This window comes from Oryctolagus cuniculus, chromosome 20 (assembly GCF_051225735.1).
Source record: "Oryctolagus cuniculus isolate XC-2025 breed Fujian yellow rabbit chromosome 20, ASM5122573v1, whole genome shotgun sequence".
NCBI classification, from domain to species: Eukaryota; Metazoa; Chordata; class Mammalia; order Lagomorpha; family Leporidae; genus Oryctolagus; species Oryctolagus cuniculus.
The window spans coordinates 49,836,699-49,858,279 of NC_142886.1; the positions used below are offsets into that span (position 1 = coordinate 49,836,699).

The 21,581-nt window shown below is 52.9% G+C and overlaps 1 protein-coding gene across 1 annotated transcript in view; it reads left to right on the forward strand.

Annotated features, from left to right (window-relative positions):
- DYNC1H1 (dynein cytoplasmic 1 heavy chain 1) overlaps positions 1-21,581 on the forward strand; it is a 65,645-nt gene that overhangs the window by 8,924 nt on the left and 35,140 nt on the right. The window contains exons 3-22 of the mRNA XM_089322660.1: positions 3,894-4,067; positions 4,238-4,493; positions 4,861-5,047; positions 6,527-6,798; positions 6,884-7,111; positions 8,034-9,110; positions 9,644-9,823; positions 11,238-11,387; positions 13,637-13,783; positions 15,710-15,850; positions 16,392-16,568; positions 16,669-16,779; positions 16,860-16,979; positions 17,494-17,733; positions 19,663-19,818; positions 19,905-20,018; positions 20,544-20,654; positions 20,728-20,937; positions 21,112-21,258; positions 21,363-21,529. Of these exons, the coding sequence (XP_089178786.1) occupies positions 3,894-4,067; positions 4,238-4,493; positions 4,861-5,047; positions 6,527-6,798; positions 6,884-7,111; positions 8,034-9,110; positions 9,644-9,823; positions 11,238-11,387; positions 13,637-13,783; positions 15,710-15,850; positions 16,392-16,568; positions 16,669-16,779; positions 16,860-16,979; positions 17,494-17,733; positions 19,663-19,818; positions 19,905-20,018; positions 20,544-20,654; positions 20,728-20,937; positions 21,112-21,258; positions 21,363-21,529 (4,365 nt within the window). The remainder of the gene's footprint in view (positions 1-3,893; positions 4,068-4,237; positions 4,494-4,860; positions 5,048-6,526; positions 6,799-6,883; positions 7,112-8,033; positions 9,111-9,643; positions 9,824-11,237; positions 11,388-13,636; positions 13,784-15,709; positions 15,851-16,391; positions 16,569-16,668; positions 16,780-16,859; positions 16,980-17,493; positions 17,734-19,662; positions 19,819-19,904; positions 20,019-20,543; positions 20,655-20,727; positions 20,938-21,111; positions 21,259-21,362; positions 21,530-21,581) is intronic.

Genomic DNA, 21,581 nt, shown 5'->3' on the forward strand with positions numbered 1-21,581 from the left:
AGTAGGTTAAACACATCCACATTGAAATCTGTAAATGTTACTGGTTCTGCAGTGGTTTTTAGAAACTTACTTTTTAAAAAACATTTTAAAAAATTATTTATTTATTTATTTGAAAGGCAGATTTACAGAGAGAGGGGAAAGACAGAGACAGAGAGATAGGTCTTCCATCAGCTGGTTCATTCCCCAAATGGCCACAACAGCTGAGGCTGGACCAGGCCAAACCAGTAGCCAGGAGCATCATTCAGATCTCCTACATGGATGACAGGGGCCTAATCAGTTGGATCATCTTCCACTGATTTCCCAGGTGCATTAGCAGGGAGCTAGATCAGAAGTAGAGCAGCTGGGGCTCGAACCAGTACCCATATTGGATGCTGGTATTGCAAGTGGCCGCTTAACCTGCTATACTACAACACTGGCCCCAATTTTTTTTTTAAAAATATTTAAAGGCAGAATGACAGAGAATGGAATAGAGACAGATCTTCCATCCTGTGGTTCACTCACCAAATGCCTGCAACAGCAGGGGTGGGCCAGGCTGCAGCCAGACGCTAGGAACTCCATCTGCGTCTCCCTGTGGGTGGGAGTACTTAGACCATCATCCAGTGCCTACCCCAGTACCTTAGCAGAAAGCTGAACTGGAAGTGGAGGAGCCAGGTCTGAAACCAGCAGTCTGACATGGGGTATGGTCCTGCCAGGCAGCAGCTTACCCCACTGCACCACAGTGCCCGCCCTAAACTTTTTCAGGTTTCTAGGAAGTCACATGAATATAGAACCCCAGGTGTCTCGGTGCACATTGGCCACTTTTGCATTTTTTTGTCCTGTTGGTGATAAACAGTGTACCCCTCATCCCTAAGTGCTTGAGTGTGTTTTCCTAGGAGCAAGCACGAAGCCTCGGCTATCGACGCCAGAAAGCATATTTGTTGCTATAATGTCAGTGTCTCATTAGAGTAATGTTCATATTGTCTCAGAAGTCTCATTGTCATAATCCGTGACCTAGGGCCCGGTCCAGGGTCACGCCCTGCCCTGAGTCTCCCCTCGCATCTGCTTTCCTCCAGGGCAGCCCACCAACCTGTCAGCCTCTCCTGGCGTAGATGTATGTGACAGCTACAGACCAGTGGTTTCATGGAACATCTGTCTTTTTTTAAGATTTATTTATTTGTTTGAAAGGCAGAGTTACAGAGGCAGAGAGAGAGAGACAAAGAGGTCTTCCATCTGTTAGTTTACTCCCTAAATGGATGCAACGGCCTGAGCTGGGCCAATTCGAAGCCAGGAGCCTCTTCTTGGTCTCCCACATGGGTACAGGTGCCCAAGGACTTGGGCCATCCTCCGCTGCTTTCCCAGGCTATAGCAGAGAGCTGGATCAGAAGGAAATGAAGCAGCCGGGACTCAACCCTGTGCTCATATGGGATGCCGGCACTGCAGGCGGTGGCTTTACCGGCTATGCCACAGCACCGGCCCCTCGTGGAATATTAGTTTGTTGGATGTTTTTCCCATAATTAGATTCAGGGTATATGTTTTCGGAATATGGTTGTGATTTTGTTCCTTCTCAGATGCGTCACGTCAGGAAACTTCATTGACTTTTTGGGGGGGGGGCTGTTTTTGTTTTTGTTTTTGTTTTCCTGTTTTTTTTTTTTTTTTTTGAAAGCTTTTATTTAATAAATACAAATTTCATAGGTACAGCTTTTAGAATATAGCAGTTCTTCCCCCCATACCTGCCCTCCCGTCCCACCTCCTACTCCTTCTCCCATCCCATTCTTCATTAAGATTCAATTTTAATTATCTTTATATACAGAAGATCAACTCTAAGTAAAGATTTCAACAGTTTGCACCACACAGAAACACAAAGTATAAAGTACTGTTTGAAGACTAGTTTTACCATTAATTCTCATACTACAACTCATTAAGGACAGAGGTCCTACATGGGGAGCAAGTACACAGTGACTCCTGTTGTTGATTTAACAATTGAAATTTTTATTTATGACATCAGTGATCACTCGAGTCTCTTTTCATGAGCTGCCAAGGCTAGGGAAGCCTTTTGAGCCCACAACACTGTAGACAGAGCCATAATCAAAGTGGAAGTTCTCTCCTCCCTTCAGAGAAAGGTACCTCCTTTTTTGATGGCCCCTTCTTTCCACTGAGTTCTCACTCACAGAGATCTTTCGTGTAGGTCATTTTTTTGCCAGTGGCTTGGCTTTCCATGCCTGAAGTGCTTTCATGGGCTTTTTAGCCAGATCTGAATGCCTAAAGGGCTGATTCTGAGGCCAGAGTGCTGTTTAGGGCATTTGTTATTCTGTGAGTCTGCTGTGTGGTCTGCTTCCCATGTTGAATCCTTCATTGACTTTTTTTTTTTTTTTTTTTTTGACAGGCAGAGTGGACAGTGAGAGAGAGAGACAGAGAGAAAGGTCCTCCCCTTGCCGCTGGTTCACCCTCTAATGGCCGCCGCGGTCAGCGCGCTGCGGCCGGCGCACCGCGCTGATCCGATGGCAGGAGCCAGGAGCCAGGTGCTTTTCCTGGTCTCCCATGGGGTGCAGGGCCCAAGCACCTGGGCCATCCTCCACTGCACTCCCTGGCCACAGCAGAGAGCTGGCCTGGAAGAGGGGCAACCGGGACAGAATCCGGCGCCCCGACCGGGACTAGAACCCGGTGTGCCGGCGCCGCTAGGCGGAGGATTAGCCTAGTGAGCCGCGGCGCCGGCCTCCTTCATTGACTTTTTTTTTTTTTCAGGCAGAGTGGACAGTGAGAGAGAGAGACAGAGAGAAAGGTCTTCCTTTGCCGTTGGTTCACCCTCCAATGGCCGCCGCTGCAGCCGGCGCACCGCGCTGATCCGATGGCAGGAGCCAGGATCCAGGTGCTTTTCCTGGTCTCCCATGGGGTGCAGGGCCCAAGCACCTGGGCCATCCTCCACTGCACTCCCTGGCCATAGCAGAGAGCTGGCCTGGAAGAGGGGCAACCGGGACAGAATCCGGCGCCCCGACCGGGACTAGAACCCGGTGTGCCGGCGCCGCAAGGTGGAGGATTAGCCTATTGAGCCACGGCGCCGGCCTCCTTCATTGACTTTTTAATTGTATTTCAAGTTCTGGTCTGGGAGCTGGAAAATTGAAACAGCTTTAGTTAGTCTGAATCCATTAATTAGTATTGTTGAGCACCTGTTGTAACAGTAGCAAACAAATAAAACCCAATGCCTGTTCCCAAGAAGCTTCTGGTCTTTGAGAAGAAAATTGGCAGGTATACAACTAATATTCAGCAAAACGTCCCAGAACACGAACGTTGGAGAGATTGCTCAGATCAGGGACAGGCCCGGGGAGGGGCCATGCTGGGGCTGACTGTGGGCGGTGCCTGGCTTTCATCAGATGGTTATGCAGACACATAACACGTGGTATGTGGAGGAGATGCGATGTCTAATTTAAGTGATGACTTAGAGTGGGGAAGAGGTAAAATTGGAAAAGATGGCCAGCGCCAGGCAGAGAGCCTGCAGTGTGCTCTTCTCACTTCCCTGTGAGGGACTTTGGTTTCCTCAAACAGATATGTGACTTAGTGCAGCGAATGAGTGGTTCAGGTTAGCGTAAGGTGAGGTTTAAGTACATCTTGGCTTGTAACTTACAGTTACAACTTAACTAGGGCAGGCTAGTTTTAGGCCAAGATCGTGAGTTCAGCTCGTTTACACGGCAAGTTAACTTTGCCTTGTTTTGTGATCCCGTGATAGAGCCGTGACCCCGATTCCATAGTTCTCAGAGTGAGAAAGACAGGCAGCAGTCTCAGTGTGGAGTCAGTTCTTAATGTGATTTTTAAACTAAACTCACAAATGAAGTTTTAATTTGTGTGCAACACAAAGGTGGCTGCGGTTAGTGAGGCTGCTTAGGAATGGGGCTGCACTCATTTCTTTTGCTTGCTTTAAGCTTGGCGTTCATTAAACGAACTCCTGTGATTGACGCGGATAAGCCAGTGTCTGCTCAGCTCCGCGTGCTCACGCTCAGCGAAGACTCGCCCTACGAAACGCTGCATTCTTTCATCAGCAATGCTGTGGCTCCTTTTTTCAAGTCCTACATCCGAGAGTCTGGCAAAGCAGACAGGTGAGTGCCGCTTTTCCTTCTGTGGTTTGAACGCCATGGCTCACTTACCGTTCGTACAATGCAAAGGTGATGTGAAACCCGGGAGTTGGGAGCGCGGTGCTTGAGTGAATACGTGGCTCGCTAGCATTTGGCAGACCTGAAACCTGACCGTGGACCTCGCGTCTTTGTAGGGATGGTGATAAAATGGCTCCCTCGGTCGAGAAGAAGATCGCAGAGCTGGAGATGGGGCTCCTGCACTTGCAGCAGAACATCGAGATCCCGGAGATCAGCCTGCCCGTGCACCCCCTCATCACCAACGTGGCCAAGCAGTGCTACGAGCGCGGCGAGAAGCCCAAAGTCACAGACTTTGGCGACAAGGTTGAGGACCCGACGTTTCTCAATCAGCTGCAGTCCGGAGTTAACCGCTGGATCCGAGAAATTCAGAAAGTAAGAGCAGAGTACTGAAAGTTAGCACATGCCACGGTTGCCTGCAGTGCTGCAGGAAGGCTCGCCGGCCTCTCTGTCGACAAGGAACACTCGGCACGGGGACAGCGTTACTCAGGGCACAGTTTGAGGGGCTCCAAACAGGTCGTGGGAAGGGAACGCAAGAAAGTGCACATTTGCCGTGAACTGTTGGAGATCTCTTGTGTTGAGCCCGAAAGAGCATTAATCCCAGCATCCCAAACCGAACCACTTTTAATTTATGGGCAGGAAATCCACCTGAAGTGTAGCTGTTAATTTGTGTTACTTAATGATACTTTTTCTACCTGTGCTGGAACAGTGGATATCCTTGAGTGCTGTTTTGTCTTCAAAGGTGACCAAGCTGGATCGGGATCCTGCCTCAGGAACTGCTCTGCAGGAGATCAGCTTTTGGCTGAACCTGGAGCGTGCACTGTATCGCATCCAGGAGAAGCGCGAGAGCCCCGAGGTCCTCCTGACCCTGGATATCTTGAAACATGGCAAGCGCTTCCACGCCACCGTCAGCTTTGACACCGACACAGGTAAAACCTGGCCAGGAAATCACTGTGCTGCTTTATGAGGTCTTGTTTGATGAGTAGGTGCTTGTAACGGTTTCTTTCTCATGCTCCTCCAGTTCCAGTGAGTGACACTGCTAGCCGTGTCCACATGTGAGCCACCCAGGTGCTGGGCGACCTGGTTTCTCAGCTGCTCGGCTCCTCTAGGGGGTGGCCCTTCTGGTGCGAGATCGAGCATGCTTTGGGCAGCCAGACAGGAAGCTGGTGTAGGTTAGGCGGAGGCTGCTTGCCCGGAGGGCTGTGTAAGAAAGCTGGCCAGCTCTTGCCCTTCGCTTCTCTGCCTTCCTCCCATTCTGATAGGTGGGCAGAATAGATGGAGCTTTACGGGTTTTTTGCTTTGTTTTAAAGATTTGTTACATTTGAAAAGCAGAGTGGCCAGTGCCGTGGCTCACTAGGCTAATCCTCCACCTGCGGCGCCAGCACACCAGGTTCTAGTCCCAGTCGGGGCGCCGGATTCTTTCCCGGTTGCCCCTCTTCCAGCCCAGCTCTCTGCTGTGGCCCGGGAAGGCAGTGGAGGATGGCCCAAGTCCTTGGGCCCTGCACCTGCATGGGAGACCAGGAGAAGCACCTGGCTCCTGGCTTCAGATCAGCACGGTGCGCCGGCCACAGCGCATCGGCTGTAGCAGCCATTGGAGGGTGAACCAATGGCAAAAGGAAGACCTTTCTCTCTGTCTGTCTCTCTCACTGACCACTCTGCCTGTCAAAAAAAAAAAAAAAAAAAAAAGAAAGAAAGAAAAAAAGAAAAGAAAAGAAAAGCAGAATGACAGAAGGAGAAAGAGAAAGATCGTCCATCCACTGGTTCACTATCCAGATGGCCGCAACAGCCAGGGCTTGGCCAGGCCAAAAACAGGAGCCAGGAACTCCATGTGAGTTTCCCACGTGGGTGGCAGGAGCCCAAGCACTTGGGCCCTCCTGTGCTGCCTTCCTGGGAGTGTTAGTTGGGAGCTGAATCTGAAGTGGAACAGCTGGACTCAGACTGGCTGTGCAGTATGGGATCCAGCGTCACATGCAGGGGCCTGGCCAAACGCACCGCACCACAGCACCAGCACCAGAAGTAGATTAATTAAAGCCCAGGTTTCTGTGAGTCCATGTCTATAAGAATGTGCTTCCCCAGCCTGAGCCAAGGCACAAAGTCTAAATTTCATTGTTCTCAAGGATAATAAAATTTTAGTTTCTTGACATGTAATTATTAGCACTAGAACATTTAGATGATATAAAAAGCAAAAAATGGTCAAATGTAGCCTCAGCCTCGGGTGTGTATGAGTAAGCAGCAGTAGGACCACACCATGGTTACCCTGCACGTTACATTACTTTTTCAAGTATCTTCAACAGATTGGTTTGTGTCATTAAGTATTTTGCAACATGACAATGTTGGATTTTAAGGATATATTTCAATTTACCTACTTATTACCTTGTGGAAACTGTTAACTGTCCCTGTTAACCTAGGTCTGAAACAGGCTTTGGAAACTGTGAATGACTACAATCCTCTGATGAAAGACTTCCCTCTGAACGATTTGCTGTCTGCCACCGAGCTGGACAAGATCAGGCAGGCGCTTGTTGCGATTTTCACCCATTTGAGAAAGATCCGAAACACAAAGTACCCCATTCAGAGGGCCCTGCGCTTGGTGGAGGCCATTTCAAGAGACTTGAGTTCTCAGTTACTCAAAGTATTGGGCACCAGAAAACTGATGCATGTTGCTTATGAAGAATTTGAGAAAGTAAGTTGTAGCCTACTAGGAAGCAGCCTCAGGGCATGGGGATGAGCGTGCTTCGGTAACGAGCTAGTCTCAAATCGCATCCTAGGTTATGGTGGCGTGCTTCGAAGTGTTCCAGACGTGGGATGATGAGTATGAGAAGCTGCAGGTGTTGCTGAGAGACATCGTGAAGAGAAAGCGGGAGGAGAACCTGAAGATGGTGTGGCGGATCAACCCCGCGCACAGGAAGCTGCAGGCGCGCCTGGACCAGATGCGCAAGTTCAGGCGGCAGCACGAGCAGCTGCGGGCGGTGATCGTCAGGGTCCTGAGGCCGCAGGTCTGGTTTGCACACTAAAGTCTGGTGCTGGCCTTGTTGTAAAGAATCAGCCCTTTCTCTCTGTTTCACACTGCTGATTACTTCTTTAGCTCCATTTCCTTCTTGTTGCTGTCGTCTTTAATATCTGTGGCCTCGTTTAGATTGTTTCAATCCAAACCTCCAGTGTTCTGCCTCCATTCACCCCCTCCCATTGTGCGTGAACCCTGGAGGCAGACTTGGCTATGTGGCTGGAATTCGTTGTTTTTTTTTTTTTATATATAAATTTTTAAAGATTTATTTATTTATTTGAAAGTCAGAATTACACCCAGAAGAGAGGAGAGACAGAGAGAGAGGTAGAGAGAGAGATCGTCCATCCGATGGTTCATTCCCCAATTGGCCACAATGGCCGGAGCTGTGCCGATCCAAAGCCAGGAGCCTCCTCCAGGTCTCCCACATGGGTTCAGGGGCCCAAGGACTTGGGCCATCTTCTACTGCCATCCCAGACCATAGGGGAGAACTGGATCGGAAGAGGAGCAGCCGGGACTAGAACCGGTGCCCATATGGGATGCCGGCGCTTCAGGCCAGGGCATTAACCTTCTGCACCAAAGCGCCGGCCCCAGGATTCGTTCTTTAGCCCCTGTTTCACCTGTAAAATGAGGATGATCATGAATATGCCGGGGTTTATTCCAAAACGGAGTGACTCTTTCTGTTTTTTCTGTTTACCAAGTCCTTTCTTTAACGAATCCAGTCAGAACATCATTACAGAGCTAAAATGAACTCTACTGTGTTTTACCTGGCTTTTTCTGTTTGTTTTTTTCTGTTATGAGTAGTAGTTTTAAAGTGTTTGAAAGTTCGGGAGCCTGTCTTGATGGAACTCTTGTGTGGTGTGAAGCGAACACAAGAATGCTAGTCAGTGAGCGTGTCTGTTACGCGTCTCTTGAAGGTCACAGCCGTTGCGCAGCAGAACCAAGGAGAGGTTCCCGAGCCCCAGGATATGAAGGTGGCGGAGGTTCTCTTTGATGCTGCTGATGCCAATGCCATCGAGGAAGTGAACCTTGCTTACGAGAATGTCAAAGAAGTGGACGGGCTTGATGTGTCCAAAGAAGGCACGGAGGCGTGGGAGGCCGCCATGAAGAGGTACGACGAGAGGATCGACAGAGTGGAGACCCGGATCACTGCCCGCCTCCGAGATCAGCTCGGCACAGCCAAGAATGCCAACGAGATGTTTAGGATTTTCTCCCGGTTCAATGCGCTCTTTGTCCGGCCTCACATCCGCGGGGCCATCCGTGAATACCAGACCCAGCTGATCCAGCGGGTGAAAGACGACATCGAGTCCCTGCATGACAAGTTCAAGGTCCAGTACCCGCAGAGTCAGGCTTGCAAGATGAGCCACGTCCGTGACCTGCCCCCCGTGTCCGGGTCTATCATCTGGGCCAAGCAGATCGACAGGCAGCTGACCGCCTACATGAAACGCGTGGAGGACGTCCTGGGCAAGGGCTGGGAGAACCACGTGGAAGGGCAGAAGCTGAAGCAGGACGGAGACAGCTTCCGCATGAAGCTCAACACCCAGGAGATCTTCGAGGACTGGGCCCGGAAGGTGCAGCAGCGCAACCTGGGCGTCTCCGGCCGCATTTTCACCATCGAGAGCACGCGTGTGCGCGGCCGCACGGGGAACGTGCTGAAGCTGAAGGTCAACTTCCTCCCGGAGATCATCACGCTGTCCAAAGAAGTCCGGAACCTCAAGTGGCTCGGCTTCCGCGTCCCGCTGGCGATCGTGAACAAGGCTCACCAAGCCAACCAGCTGTACCCGTTTGCCATCTCGCTGATCGAGAGTGTTCGTACTTACGAGCGGACCTGCGAGAAAGTTGAGGAGCGAAACACCATCTCACTCTTGGTGGCCGGCCTGAAGAAGGAAGTGCAGGCTTTGATCGCAGAGGGCATTGCCCTGCTGTGGGAGTCCTACAAACTGGACCCTTACGTGCAGCGCCTGGCCGAGACCGTCTTCAATTTCCAGGAAAAGGTGGGCTCTGATTCAGCTCTTTGGTGCTCTGGCGTGGGCCGGAGCTTAGAAGTGGCTGACTCAGGAACGTGTCCGCCTGGGGACGGCACGCGGGGTTGCCCCAGCCTGCAGCTGTGTGGGCTACAAGGAGAGGGGCCATTTTGGTCACTGTGCTGTAGATGGGGTGGGGCCATTAAGAAATACCCCAAGTTCAGGAGCCCGTGGAGAGGTGGACCCAGAAATCCGACAGAGCACAGTGAGAGCTGTGTTGTGATACAGCTGGGGCTGGTCACCCCTGCCTCATCCTCCCCAGTCCCTGGCATAGCTAGACCGGCACAGACCTCCGGGCCCAGAGGCTGCCCCGCCAGCAGACAAGAATGAGCATCTGAGCGCAGGCTGCCTCCCCAGAGCAGAGGGTGAGCAGAGGCTCCCAGCCTTCCTCTTCCCCGCCGCCAGGCTGAGCCGGTGATGGGAAGCTGCTCTGCATACGAGAGGGGTGTACATAAAACACGGGAGTAGAGTGAGTGGATTTTCAAATGTTCGTCTGTGTTTAGGTGGACGATCTGCTGATAATTGAAGAAAAAATAGACCTGGAAGTCCGGTCCCTGGAGACCTGCATGTACGACCACAAGACTTTCTCAGAGATCCTGAACAGAGTCCAGAAGGCCGTGGATGACTTAAACCTGCACTCCTATTCCAATTTGCCCATCTGGGTCAACAAGCTGGATCTGGAGGTGAGGGCAGGGCCAGGGACCGTGCCGCCTGTCTGCTGCGGCCGTAGGCGTGGACCCTGTTGAGTAGGTCTGCTCGTCACTAGAAAGCCCTTTTCCTTAGCAGTTGTCTGATAGTCCAGTTCCCTTCCAGAACCCCATCTAACGATAGGGCTGAGCGCTGGTACCACAGGTCCCTGCTCATGTCAGTTGTAAGTGGGAAGCAAGGAGCTGAGGGAGGAGAAAGAGTTCTGTATTCGCTGGGTTTTTGACAACTTTCTATTTGTCCTGCTCTTTTTTTTTTTTTTAAAGATTTATTTATTTGAAAGAGGCAAAGGCAGAGAGAGAGAGAGCGCTTCCATCTGCTGATTCACTACCCAAATGGCCTCAATGGCCAGGACCAGGCTGGAGCCAGGAGATTCATCCAGGTCTCCCACATGGGTGCAGGGGCCCAAGACTTGGGCCATCTTCCACTGCTTCCCCAGGTGCAATAGCGGGGAGCTGGATCATAAGTGGGACACCAGGACTTGATTGGTGCCCATATGTGATGCTGGCACTGCAGGCGGCGGCTTTACCCGCTGCACCACAGTGCCAGCCCCTGACCTGTTCTTCTTACAATATAGATTCTCTTTCTTCCTCTTCAGGCATTGTTCTCTGTCCAAGCTGCCTCTCCCCAATCTAGAAAGAAATCCTCTCGTCCCTGCTGGGGCAGGGAGCGGTGTAGGTGTACGTGCCGTGAGCTTACCAATCCTTGGCTTTCCTCACAGGTGGACTTAAGCAAGCCTGGCAGTGGAGTGTCTGGGAGGAGGGAATTTAATAGCCAGTGCTACAGGCCACACCTGGTTGGGTCCCAAGCTGTTGGTGGTTTTCCCCTTCCTGTTTTTCAAAATGGATAAGTAGGTTGCAGTGTACCCACAGAGTGGACACTGACAGTCGGAGCTCACAAACCCCGCTGTTGTGAACGCACAAACCCACAGCCCCTCAGGAAGCCCGGGGCTGTCAGAGCAGCACTCAGCACACTCCTAGCCAGGCTGCAGGGCCCAGCGCAGACAGCTGGCAGGGGCGTGCAGTGGAGGGAAACATTCTCTGCTTGTTAAAATACAGTGATTTGCTCTCCAAATTAGAGATTTGTCCTGCCTTTGAGGCTGCCAGAAAAACACGGTAGTTTTGTGAATTTTCAGGACTCATTGCAGAACATATCTGCTGCATTAGTGGCAGTCTGTCACTTACGGTTGGGAGGACTGAGTATTCGTCAGGCCAGAGCTGGAGCACACAGCCAACCCAAGATGGGCCCAGTGAGACGGGGCGGGCGTAGACAGAAGGGTTGTCATTGGTAACGTCTTGTCTTTGACCTGAAACGCCTGTGGTTTTCTAATGCGTGTCTCTTGTGAGCTAACTTTGGAAGGAATGCCGCTCCCTGATGCTGCTTTCTCTGTAGATTGAAAGGATACTGGGAGTCCGTCTGCAAGCTGGCCTGAGAGCGTGGACCCAGGTCCTTCTTGGACAAGCTGAAGACAAAGCTGAGGTTGACATGGATACAGATGCCCCTCAGGTCAGCCACAAGCCTGGGGGAGAGCCAAAGATCAAGGTGAGTGTGCCCTGCCGTCGTGTTTGCTGGGAGCTGAGATGTCGCCCCTGCAGACGCACCCCTGGCCGTGCATCCCACAAGACAGTCGCCCTTCCCCAGCCGAGGAGGTGTCACGTCACCAGGTCACTGGTGATGCGTGGGCTTCGTGTGCCTGTGACGTTGTGAGGAGGAAGTGTCACCCGCTGTGGTCTTCTTCCAGCTCTGTCTCATTCTAGCCACGAGAAGAGCGTCACACAGTCCCAGGTTGAGGGTCAGTCTGCAGAGTGCCTGCCCCATACCCTTCCTAAGTGTCAAGGTCATGAAAGACAGAAATCATCAGGGTTGGAAGGGGTTAAAGAGAGAGCTGACTTGGATGAGACCCCGGGAAGCCCAGCTGAAGTCTTAGCTAACGCACGTTTCCGTGGGGCGGCCGCTGTGCGGAGTGAGATGCCAGCCAGGGACAAAGCTGGGGAAGCACACGTGGCACTTCTGTGACTTCCCTGCCACTCTCCTGTGAGCCTGTCAGAGTTCCGAGACTCCTACATGAGAAGTAAACCTTAGTTATTTATTTTTAAAGATGTATTTATTTGAAGGGCAGAGTTACAGAGTGAGAGAGCCAGACAGAGATCTTCAGCCACTGGTTCACTCTCCAAATGGTGACAGCAGCTGGGGCTGGGTCAGACTGATGCCAGGGCTCCCCCGCGGGTGCAGGGGCCCAAGCACTCAGGCCATCTGCTGCTGCTTTCCCAGAGGCATTAGCAGGGAGCTGAGTTGGAAGTGGAGCATCTGGGAATCAAACTGGCCCTCCCGTGGGATGCTGGTATCGCAGGCAGTGGCTTAACCCACTGCACCACAATGCACCACAGTGCCAGCCCCTAAAAAATATATTTTAGGAAAAAAAAAAAGCTACTTTGCAGAAGAAGGACCTTCCCTACTCACTGAGTTTTCATGCTGATCTGAGCATTACCTGCCACAGATAAAAGTCCAGCCAGGACACTAGATGTGACGAGAGTCCAAGCCCAAGCCGCGTGAAAGGACAGAGCAGCACGTGGGCAGACTGGGGTGGGCAGTGGTCTCTGCCTCCCAAGCCATCTGTTGCATTTGTCTGAGGAAGTGGTCACCTGGGCCTTAGCCAGCCTTCCAGAGAATTCAGTAACGCTGATCACCGAGGGCTACCCGTGGGCGGTAATTGTCAGTCACCCGTTTGATCTCTGTGTGTCCAGCATTTGTGCAGGATTGACTTACAGCAGGTTCTCACAAGACTTGTGCAGGTGAAGACTGACGTGGGAGACATAATTGGCTCTTTTTTCCAACCCGAACTGTACCTTTTCATTTTTTCTGCACACTTGAATTTTTTTTATTGTTTTAATATTACAGGTTTTGATTCCCAGAGCATACTTTAAAACTGCTGAGTCTCAGAGAAGCAAATGAGCTGTTGGAGTAGGCAGGGTCACGCAGTGAGACTCCCTGGGATTCTTGAGCAGCCTAGGCACTGGTGGCTACAGAGTCCCCTCTGCCCACGGAGCCCCAGGCAGGGCCGTGTGTTCCTCATGACACCCCGTCAGTGGCGCTGGTTTCTCAGCTTCCAAGACGCTTATGGCAAGAGATGGTTGTATTTGCCAGATTGTGTGGTGCCTGGCTGAGCACCTGTCAGAGCTTCAACACCTGGGCACAGGGGGCCCAGGAGGTGGTGAGGCAGTGCCTGGCCTCTGACTTCCGTGGTCATTTGGGGGCAGCGGACGTGTCACATCGTGAGCAGAAATTACGCAAGATCGTATCTAATAAAGTGACACACTAGGGTCACACCAAGGTAGTTTGTTTTTTTTTTTGTTTTTTTTTTTTTTGTTTTTTTTTTTTTAAGATTTATTTATTTCTTTGAAAGTCAGAGTTACACAGAGGCAAAGAGAGAGAGAGGTCTTCCATCCACTGGTTCACTCTCCAATTGGCCGCAATGGCAGGAGCTGCACCGATCCAAAGCCAGCAGCCAGGAGCTTCTTCTGGGTCTCCCACGCAGGTGCAGGGGCCCAAGGACTTGGGCCATCTTCTGCTGCTTTCCCAGGTCATAGCAGAGAGCTGGATAGGAAGTGGAGCAGCTGGGACTTGCACCAGCACCCATATGGGATGCTAGCACTGCAGGCAGCGTCTCTACCCGCTTTGTCACAGCGCTGGCCCCCTACCAAGGTAGTTTTAATAATTTAGGGAAGATGTGACACAGCAGGACTTTTATTGAAATGGATTGCTGTGTAAAAAGTGAAACTTTTCTTTTCTAGAATGTCGTTCATGAACTGAGAATAACCAACCAGGTGATCTATTTGAACCCCCCCATTGAAGAGTGCAGATACAAACTCTATCAGGAGATGTTCGCCTGGAAGATGATTGTGCTGTCTCTCCCCAGGATCCAGAGTCAGAGGTACCAGGTGAGTCTTCGGGCGCCCTGAAGCACACCCCTTCCGTGGTGGCCTCTCCTGGGCTCTCCACCAGCTCCTCTCCCTGGTGTCTAAAGCAGCTCGCTCTCTGCGAAGAGGAGGCTTTGTGCTACCTCATGTTTTCTCCAAGTAGTGACTTGGCGTCTTAGCTTGCTCTGAAATTCCCTCCGTGAGCATCTTTGGGAGTCTTAATTCCGGCTTCTCATTTCCCCCTTTGATTAGGGAGGTTTTCAAGCACACACACGGTGGGAATCCAGCCTTCTCTGCCACATGGCCGCTTGATCTCACTTGTTCCCTTCCCCATCGCCTCACCCACTAGGTGGGTGTAGAGTGGATCCCAGCTCGCACGCGTCTGCTGCTGGAGCAGAAGCAGAACTGAAAGACCGCGTGGCTCTTGGCCCCCAGCCCGTGTTGCTTCTGCACAGGACTGGTGGTTTCCGGAGGGGAGAGGCCATGGTCTCTGTGATGGCTGAGGGATCTCAGTAGGAAGCTTGCACTTATTTTTTTTTTTTTAAACATAAAACCAGTTCTTTTAGATTTTTTTTAGGTGATTAATTGCTCATGCCTTGAAATCTTGGGGACGTTCAGCCCAAACCTTGACGACACCCAGCTCATCAGAACCAAGCTTGTAAACATGGATTCCTGCCCCAGGGAGCCTGCCTGCAGTCTAGCATCTTTCTCCTGCTTTCAGTTGTCCGCTTCCCGTTGCCTCCGTCTCCTGCTCGTCTCCAACACAGGCCGCCCTCCCCTCGTGCACTGGTTCCTGTCCTCTCGTTCTGATACTCAGTAGTTCTCGCCTCTTCTGAGTCTGCCTGACAGGCCATGAGCTTGACCACGTCCTGTGTCCTGCAGCTGCCTGCTTCTGTACACAGGGAAGCTGTAGGAAGAGCTCCTCTCCGGGGCTGGCGCCACCGCCTGACCTCTGTGCCCTGTGCAGTCGCTGGTGCCTCCCACTGCTGCAGGTGGACCTGTAGGCCCTTTCCTGCCTTCTCGGCTGCAGGACTGGGCGAGTGCTCCCTGCTTCCCTGGTTTTCCTCCTTCTATGACCGGTCCCTTTTTTGGATTCCTCTTTTGCTCTCCTTCCTCCCAGCGTCCTAAGTGGGTGGTGCCCTCCCTACTCCTGCGCACCCTCTAGGTGTTCTCATGCAGTCTGTTGACTTCAGATACCACCTGCATGCTGTCACTCCATTTTCCTACCTCCATCCAACCTTCACCCTGAACTCCAGGCCTGTCTGGCTGGCTGCCCACCTGGCTGTCCAGTGGACATGTTCAGGCTTACCCAGAATGAGTCTTAAATCCTAAGTCGATCCTGACACTGCTCCTCTTAGAACCCTTTATCAGCTTCCTGTCAGATTCGCTGGGTCGGCTGATCTCTGGTCGTGACTGTTCACAGGGCTTACTTTCTCCTCTCTCTGGTCTGCCCAAATGTCCCCTTCTCAGTGAGGACTTCCTGACTGGTCTGTTTAAAGCACACCCCTCCCCCTGCCCTCCCTGTCACCTTCCTGCTCTCTCCAGTGTTTCCCACATTCTGTGTATATTGTTTGATCCGTAATTTTCTCCTCCCGAGGAGTGTAAGTGTGTGTGAGCAGGATTTGTGTGTGTTTCTTGTACTTTGGATAGAGCCTGCCACATCGTGGGCACGGGAACAGTTGAGTGAACGAATGCTCAGTGCACTCTGGAACCGTTTGCACCATTAGCAGCAGCGCCTGTCTCCAGCCTGAGGTTCATGTGATGTTTCTGTACCTGGTTTGGGGAATGAAATGTAAATAAGTGTTCTGGTCCCTCGTGGCTGGGGTAAGCAGGTGTTTTCCCTGAAACACCATTTTGGTCGAGAGCTCTTCCTTGATTTGAGCTCATCTGACGTAAGTAGGAGGTCTTGGACCCGTGCACGCGTTCACTGCTGCTCTGGCTCACTAGGTGGGCGTGCATTACGAGCTGACCGAGGAGGAGAAGTTCTATCGGAACGCACTGACTCGGATGCCCGACGGGCCTGTAGCCCTGGAAGAGTCGTATTCTGCCGTCATGGGCATTGTCAGCGAAGTGGAGCAGTACGTCAAGGTAGGCCACCCCGGTTCTGCTGAGAGGGCTGTGTCAGCTGTGCTCTGGACACTAAGCATGAGGTGGAAAACATGTGGAGGTCTTGACTGCGTATTTATTATACACTTATTTTAAGGCCAAGAGGAGACGACAGGGCAATTCTTTTGGATTTTAACTGAGACTCTGAAAGAGGAGAGAGGCGAGATGTCTTCCATCTGCTGATTCATTCCCCAAGTGGCTGCAACAGCCAGGGCCAGGCCAGGCTGAAGCCAGGATCCTGGCATCAATCTGGGTCTCCCATGTGGGTGAGGGGCCCAAGTACTTGCGTCATCTTCCACTGCTTTCCCAGGAGCGTTAGCAGGGAGTGGATCGGAAGCACAGCATGAGAGCTGCTGGCGCTGTGGGAATAGCTTTACCCCCTGTGCCACCGCACCAGCCCTGGGACTTTTCCTGATGGTGTTGAGGAGTGAACTTTTCAGTGTGGTAGGAGCATAGTGCGTAGTAGGATCCTGCAGGAGGAGCAGAGCAAGCCGCACCACTGAACTGTGTTCCCTGCCTGCAGGTCTGGCTCCAGTATCAGTGTCTGTGGGACATGCAAGCCGAAAACATCTACAACAGACTTGGGGAAGACCTCAGCAAATGGCAGGCACTCTTGGTCCAAATAAGGAAGGCCAGAGGGACCTTTGACAACGCGGAGACCAAGAAAGAATTCGGACCAGTGGTCATAGACTACGGCAAGGTGGGTCTGCGGTCGGACTGCAGCCGAGACAGCGGCGTGGACGTGTGACCGTGCTGGCGCAGGGGCTCATGCAGGGTCGCTGTGTGCTGCTCACCTGCAGGTGCAGTCCAAAGTGAACCTGAAGTACGACTCTTGGCACAAGGAGGTGCTCAGCAAGTTTGGGCAGATGCTGGGATCTAACATGACCGAGTTCCACTCCCAGATCTCAAAGGTGAGGGCTGGCGTTCCGCAGGGAGATGCGGCTTCCCGCAAGCCCTGGCCCCATGTGATCAAATCCCCCTCTCTGGACAGTCCCGCCAAGAGCTGGAGCAGCACTCGGTGGACACAGCCAGCACCTCCGATGCCGTGACCTTCATCACCTACGTGCAGTCCCTGAAGCGGAAGATCAAGCAGTTTGAGAAACAGGTTGAGGTGAGCTCTGTGAATACTTAAAACCCTCAAACCAGACGTCTAGTTCAGTTTGTTTCTTACGATATTTTGCATTCTGACCAGACCCATAAGGTCTTCCTGTGTGGGCACCAGCATTGCCTTTTAAGTGCAGAGCGGAGGCTGGCCCTGGAGTCTGCCCTCTGGGAGGGCTGCCGTGACTCGTACGCAGCAGGTCGAGGACTTCTGAGCTGTCTTCCAGGATCTGTTTACGCTGGTGGTTTTCAAGCCATCCCCCCTGCCTGCCCCTTTTGGTGTCACTTGGAATGAAGGGTGCAGTGTGGCTCCGCGGTGGTGCCTCGTCACCGGGCACGGCGCACGCCACCCCTGGGCCGGTTGGGGTCACACAGCAGCCTCAGGAGGGAGGGCTTCCAGACGAGAGCAGGCGCCCTGACCTGCTGTCCTGCAGCCGTGGCGGGCCGTCTCTCTCGTGGGACTCTGGCAGTGGTTTCTGTGAACCTTACAGAAGGAAAAAACTCTGTTTTTTTAACTCTCAAAGCTCTACCGCAACGGCCAGCGCCTGCTGGAAAAGCAGCGTTTCCAGTTCCCGCCCTCCTGGCTTTATATCGACAACATCGAGGGTGAGTGGGGCGCCTTCAATGACATCATGCGGCGGAAGGACTCCGCCATCCAGCAGCAGGTGGCAAACCTGCAGATGAAGATTGTCCAGGAAGATCGGGCCGTGGAGAGCCGCACCACTGACCTGCTGTCCGACTGGGAGAAAACCAAGCCCGTCACGGTGAGTCCCTGGCAGAGCCCCGGCGCCCCTGAACCCGCAGTGCCGGTCACTGTGCTTCCCTCAGACTTAAAAGGCCTGCAGCAGCTCCGACTTCTGCACTGAAGACTGCTTGCTTTTGTGAGTATCAAATGCTTGCAGAGGGCAGACGTGAAAACGTGCACCTGGACCCAACTCTCTCTCACCCGGGATGACGGTGCTGGCAAATCAAGGATTGACATCTTCTGTCCTTAATTCAGCCCCCTCCTTAGGCGTAGTCAAAGTTGGAATCTAATTCCTGGTGTCACAGGCCCAGCCTCATGTTGCTGCTGGCTGTGCACCTCGGGTGGATGCAGGCTCTGTTGTTGGTTCTGAACCTTTCTGTGCCCACAGCCTGCCACGCCCCTTGTCTTCATGCATCCGTGTCTGTGAGCGCTGTCTAGGCTCCAGGTCTTATTCTAGCAGGTAGGATAGAGCAGTGAGTGAAGACAGCAGCGCCCACCCTCACGGAACTGGGCTCCTATGCAGAGACAGATGCGGTCAGCGGCGAGACCTCAGAAAGGCCTTGTTGGGGAGGTGGAGCGGAGGGGAGACGGGTGAGGGGGAGCTGGGTCTGCCGATGACGGGGGGCAGCATGTAGGTCATGGCGTGTGGGGTTCACTGGGGGCAGGAATCAGAATTTTTTTCAGATTTACAAGTAAGCATAGAATGAAAAAATGAAAAGGATTAAGATATTTTGAATGTTCCTGTGACTTTCTGATTCAGGGATGTAAGTTTTCCACAACAGACCTGGTAGCAGACTGAGCCCCACAGCCACCTACAGGTTCCCCTTCCATCCTGGCCGCGGCCGTCTGTCCTGCTTTGGGGTCAATTTTGGTTTGCTGGTTCCTGCCTTTTTTTCCTTTTTATCTACTTGAGAGGCAGATGACTACAGAGACAGAGATGCAGCTCTTCCGTTCACAGACTTAGTCCCAAAATGCCCACAACAGCCAGACCGGGGCAGGCCAAAGCCAAGAGTCTGGAATTGCAACTGCGTCTCCGTGCGGGTGGCAGTGCCCTCCCAGGATGCATCAGTAGGAAGCTAGAGCAGGAGCAGCGGAGCCAGAATTTGAATTGGCAGTTCAGTTTGGGATGTGGTCATCCCAGGCCGTGGCTTAACCCACTGTGCCACAATGTGTCCCTCCCAACTGCTGATGGGCCCTGTTTTAAAAAGAATTTGGGGGGCCGGCCTTGTGGCATAGCAGGTAAAGCTGCTGCCTGCAGTGCCAGCATCCCATATGGGCACAGATTGAGTCCTGGCTGCTCCACTTGCCATCCAACTCCTTGCTAATGTCTCTGGGAAAGTAGCGGAGGATAGCCCAAGTCCTTGGCCCTGCACCCAGGTGGGAGACCTGGAAAAGGCTCTTGGCTTTGGCCCAGCCCTGGCCTTTGGGGCCATTTGGATGAAGATCGATATCTTAGTGCCAGTATAATGTTACAGTTAAATTTACTGGTCTTTTGCCTTGGTAGGAAACTGTAATACTTTCTACCGTTTTCAAGTGAGTAAAATGAGAAGGGAACCTGTAAGTAGTGTTGATGCTAAGTCAAGTCCTTCCTTGGAGCTGTCTTCACTGGGGGACGGTGTAACAGTTGTCCACCTCAGGAGAGGTGTGGCCGGCGGCCCCAGAAGCCGTGCCTTGCTGGGTCCCTGGGAGTGCCCCAGGGACCCTTCCTGCCGCCAGGGCTCAGGTGAGATGATGCCTGAGTGGCGAGATGGTCCACATGTCAGACACTGATGTCAGACTCCCCTGCAGTGCTCTGTAGCATCCTAAGTTGACATGTCATCGCGTGTCCCACGTGGGCGTGTCCAAGGAGTCAGAAATTTCCAGAAGCCTCTCGGGCCCCTCCAGCGTCACGCCAGGTTCCTCTTTGCTGAGCCTGCGCGGCAGCGCACTGTGCTTTGGGTGCTTTCAGGGCAATCTCCGCCCAGAGGAGGCGCTGCAGGCCCTGACCATCTACGAGGGGAAGTTCGGGCGGCTGAAGGACGACAGAGAGAAGTGCGCCAAGGCCAAGGAGGCACTGGAGCTCACAGACACGGGACTTCTCAGTGGCAGCGAAGAGCGCGTGCAGGTACCAGCCGTCCATGGGGAATCGGCTGGGTTCTGAGGGCTTCTTTCTGTTTTTCAGACCCTGATCACGTCCCTCTCTTGCCACAGGTGGCCTTGGAGGAATTGCAGGACCTGAAGGGCGTCTGGTCAGAGCTCTCCAAGGTCTGGGAGCAAATTGATCAGATGAAGGAGCAGCCGTGGGTCTCAGTACAGCCGCGCAAGGTACGTGCCGTTGGGACGGGCACCTCTGGCGTTCGTATGTTACACTGGAGGGTCCTGGGAGCTCCGCCTGCAGGGTGCTGTGCTGAGTTCACGGGTCGCGTCGGTGACAGTACTCATCTAGACTGCTGTGAAATGTAGTTCAAAACCATTGTAAAAGACTTTGACATCAAGGCTAGTGTCGGCACGGTGGGGTAAGCTGCCCCTTGTGTTGCTGGCATCCCAAATCAGTGCCAGTTCACTACCTGGCTGCTCCATTTCCGTCCAGCTCCCTGCTGATGCACCTAGGAGGCAGCAGGTGATGGCCAAGAACTTGGGCCCTTGCTGCCTACGTCAGAAACCAGGATGGAATTCCTGACTCCTGGCTTCGGCCTGACCCAGCCCTGGCTACTGGGGAGTGAACCATCTTTCTGTCTCTGTCTGTCCTTCTTTCTCTGTCACTCTGCCTTTTGAGCAAATAAATAAACATCTTTTTCAATTAAAAGAAACGTTAGCAAACTGAACACCTTCTCATTTTCCGCCTGACAGCTTCGACAGAACTTAGATGCCCTCTTGAATCAGCTGAAAAACTTCCCTGCCCGCCTGCGGCAGTACGCGTCCTACGAATTTGTGCAGCGGCTCCTGAAAGGCTACATGAAGGTAGGGGCCTGGTGTCGCGTGGGGGTTCCACCGGAAGCTCCGTGCACAGGTGACACTGCTCCCTCCCGGACAGATAAACATGCTGGTCATCGAGCTGAAGTCCGAGGCGCTTAAGGACCGCCACTGGAAACAGCTGATGAAGAGGCTGCACGTGAACTGGGTTGTCTCTGAGCTCACCCTTGGCCAAATCTGGGACGTCGACCTGCAGAAGAACGAAGCCGTTGTCAAGGATGTGCTGCTCGTGGCACAGGGGGAGATGGCGCTGGAGGAATTTCTGAAGCAGGTGAGTAATAGACGGGCATCCACTTTTAGGTTGTGTTTCCGGCTGTTTGTAGACTTTAGCCCATGAAGTGGAGCCTTGTCACCTGTGGTCCTTTTGTCCCTGTCCCATTTGAGTCCGCCACGACTGGTAAATGCCCACGTTTTGATAACGCGCCTCTTTCTGGTTTGAATCCAGATAAGAGAAGTGTGGAATACGTACGAGCTGGACTTGGTTAACTATCAGAACAAGTGCCGCTTGATCCGCGGCTGGGACGACCTCTTCAACAAGGTCAAGGAGCACATCAACAGCGTCTCCGCCATGAAGCTGTCTCCCTATTACAAGGTACCCTCGTGGGAAGCTAGGTGACGCCTGGCTGGGCTCCTCGCCTGCGCGTCTTCCCGGAGCTTCAGCCTCCAGTGAGCGCTGTCCTCGCGTGTGCCCACCAGGTATTCGAGGAGGACGCACTGAGCTGGGAAGACAAGCTGAACCGCATCATGGCTCTCTTTGATGTGTGGATCGACGTGCAGAGGCGCTGGGTCTACCTGGAAGGCATCTTCACCGGCAGTGCCGACATCAAGCACCTGCTGCCTGTGGAAACCCAGCGGTTCCAGAGGTGAGAACCCCCAGGGGAGAAGCGTCGGCGGGGGCCGCCCACCGCGCTCCAC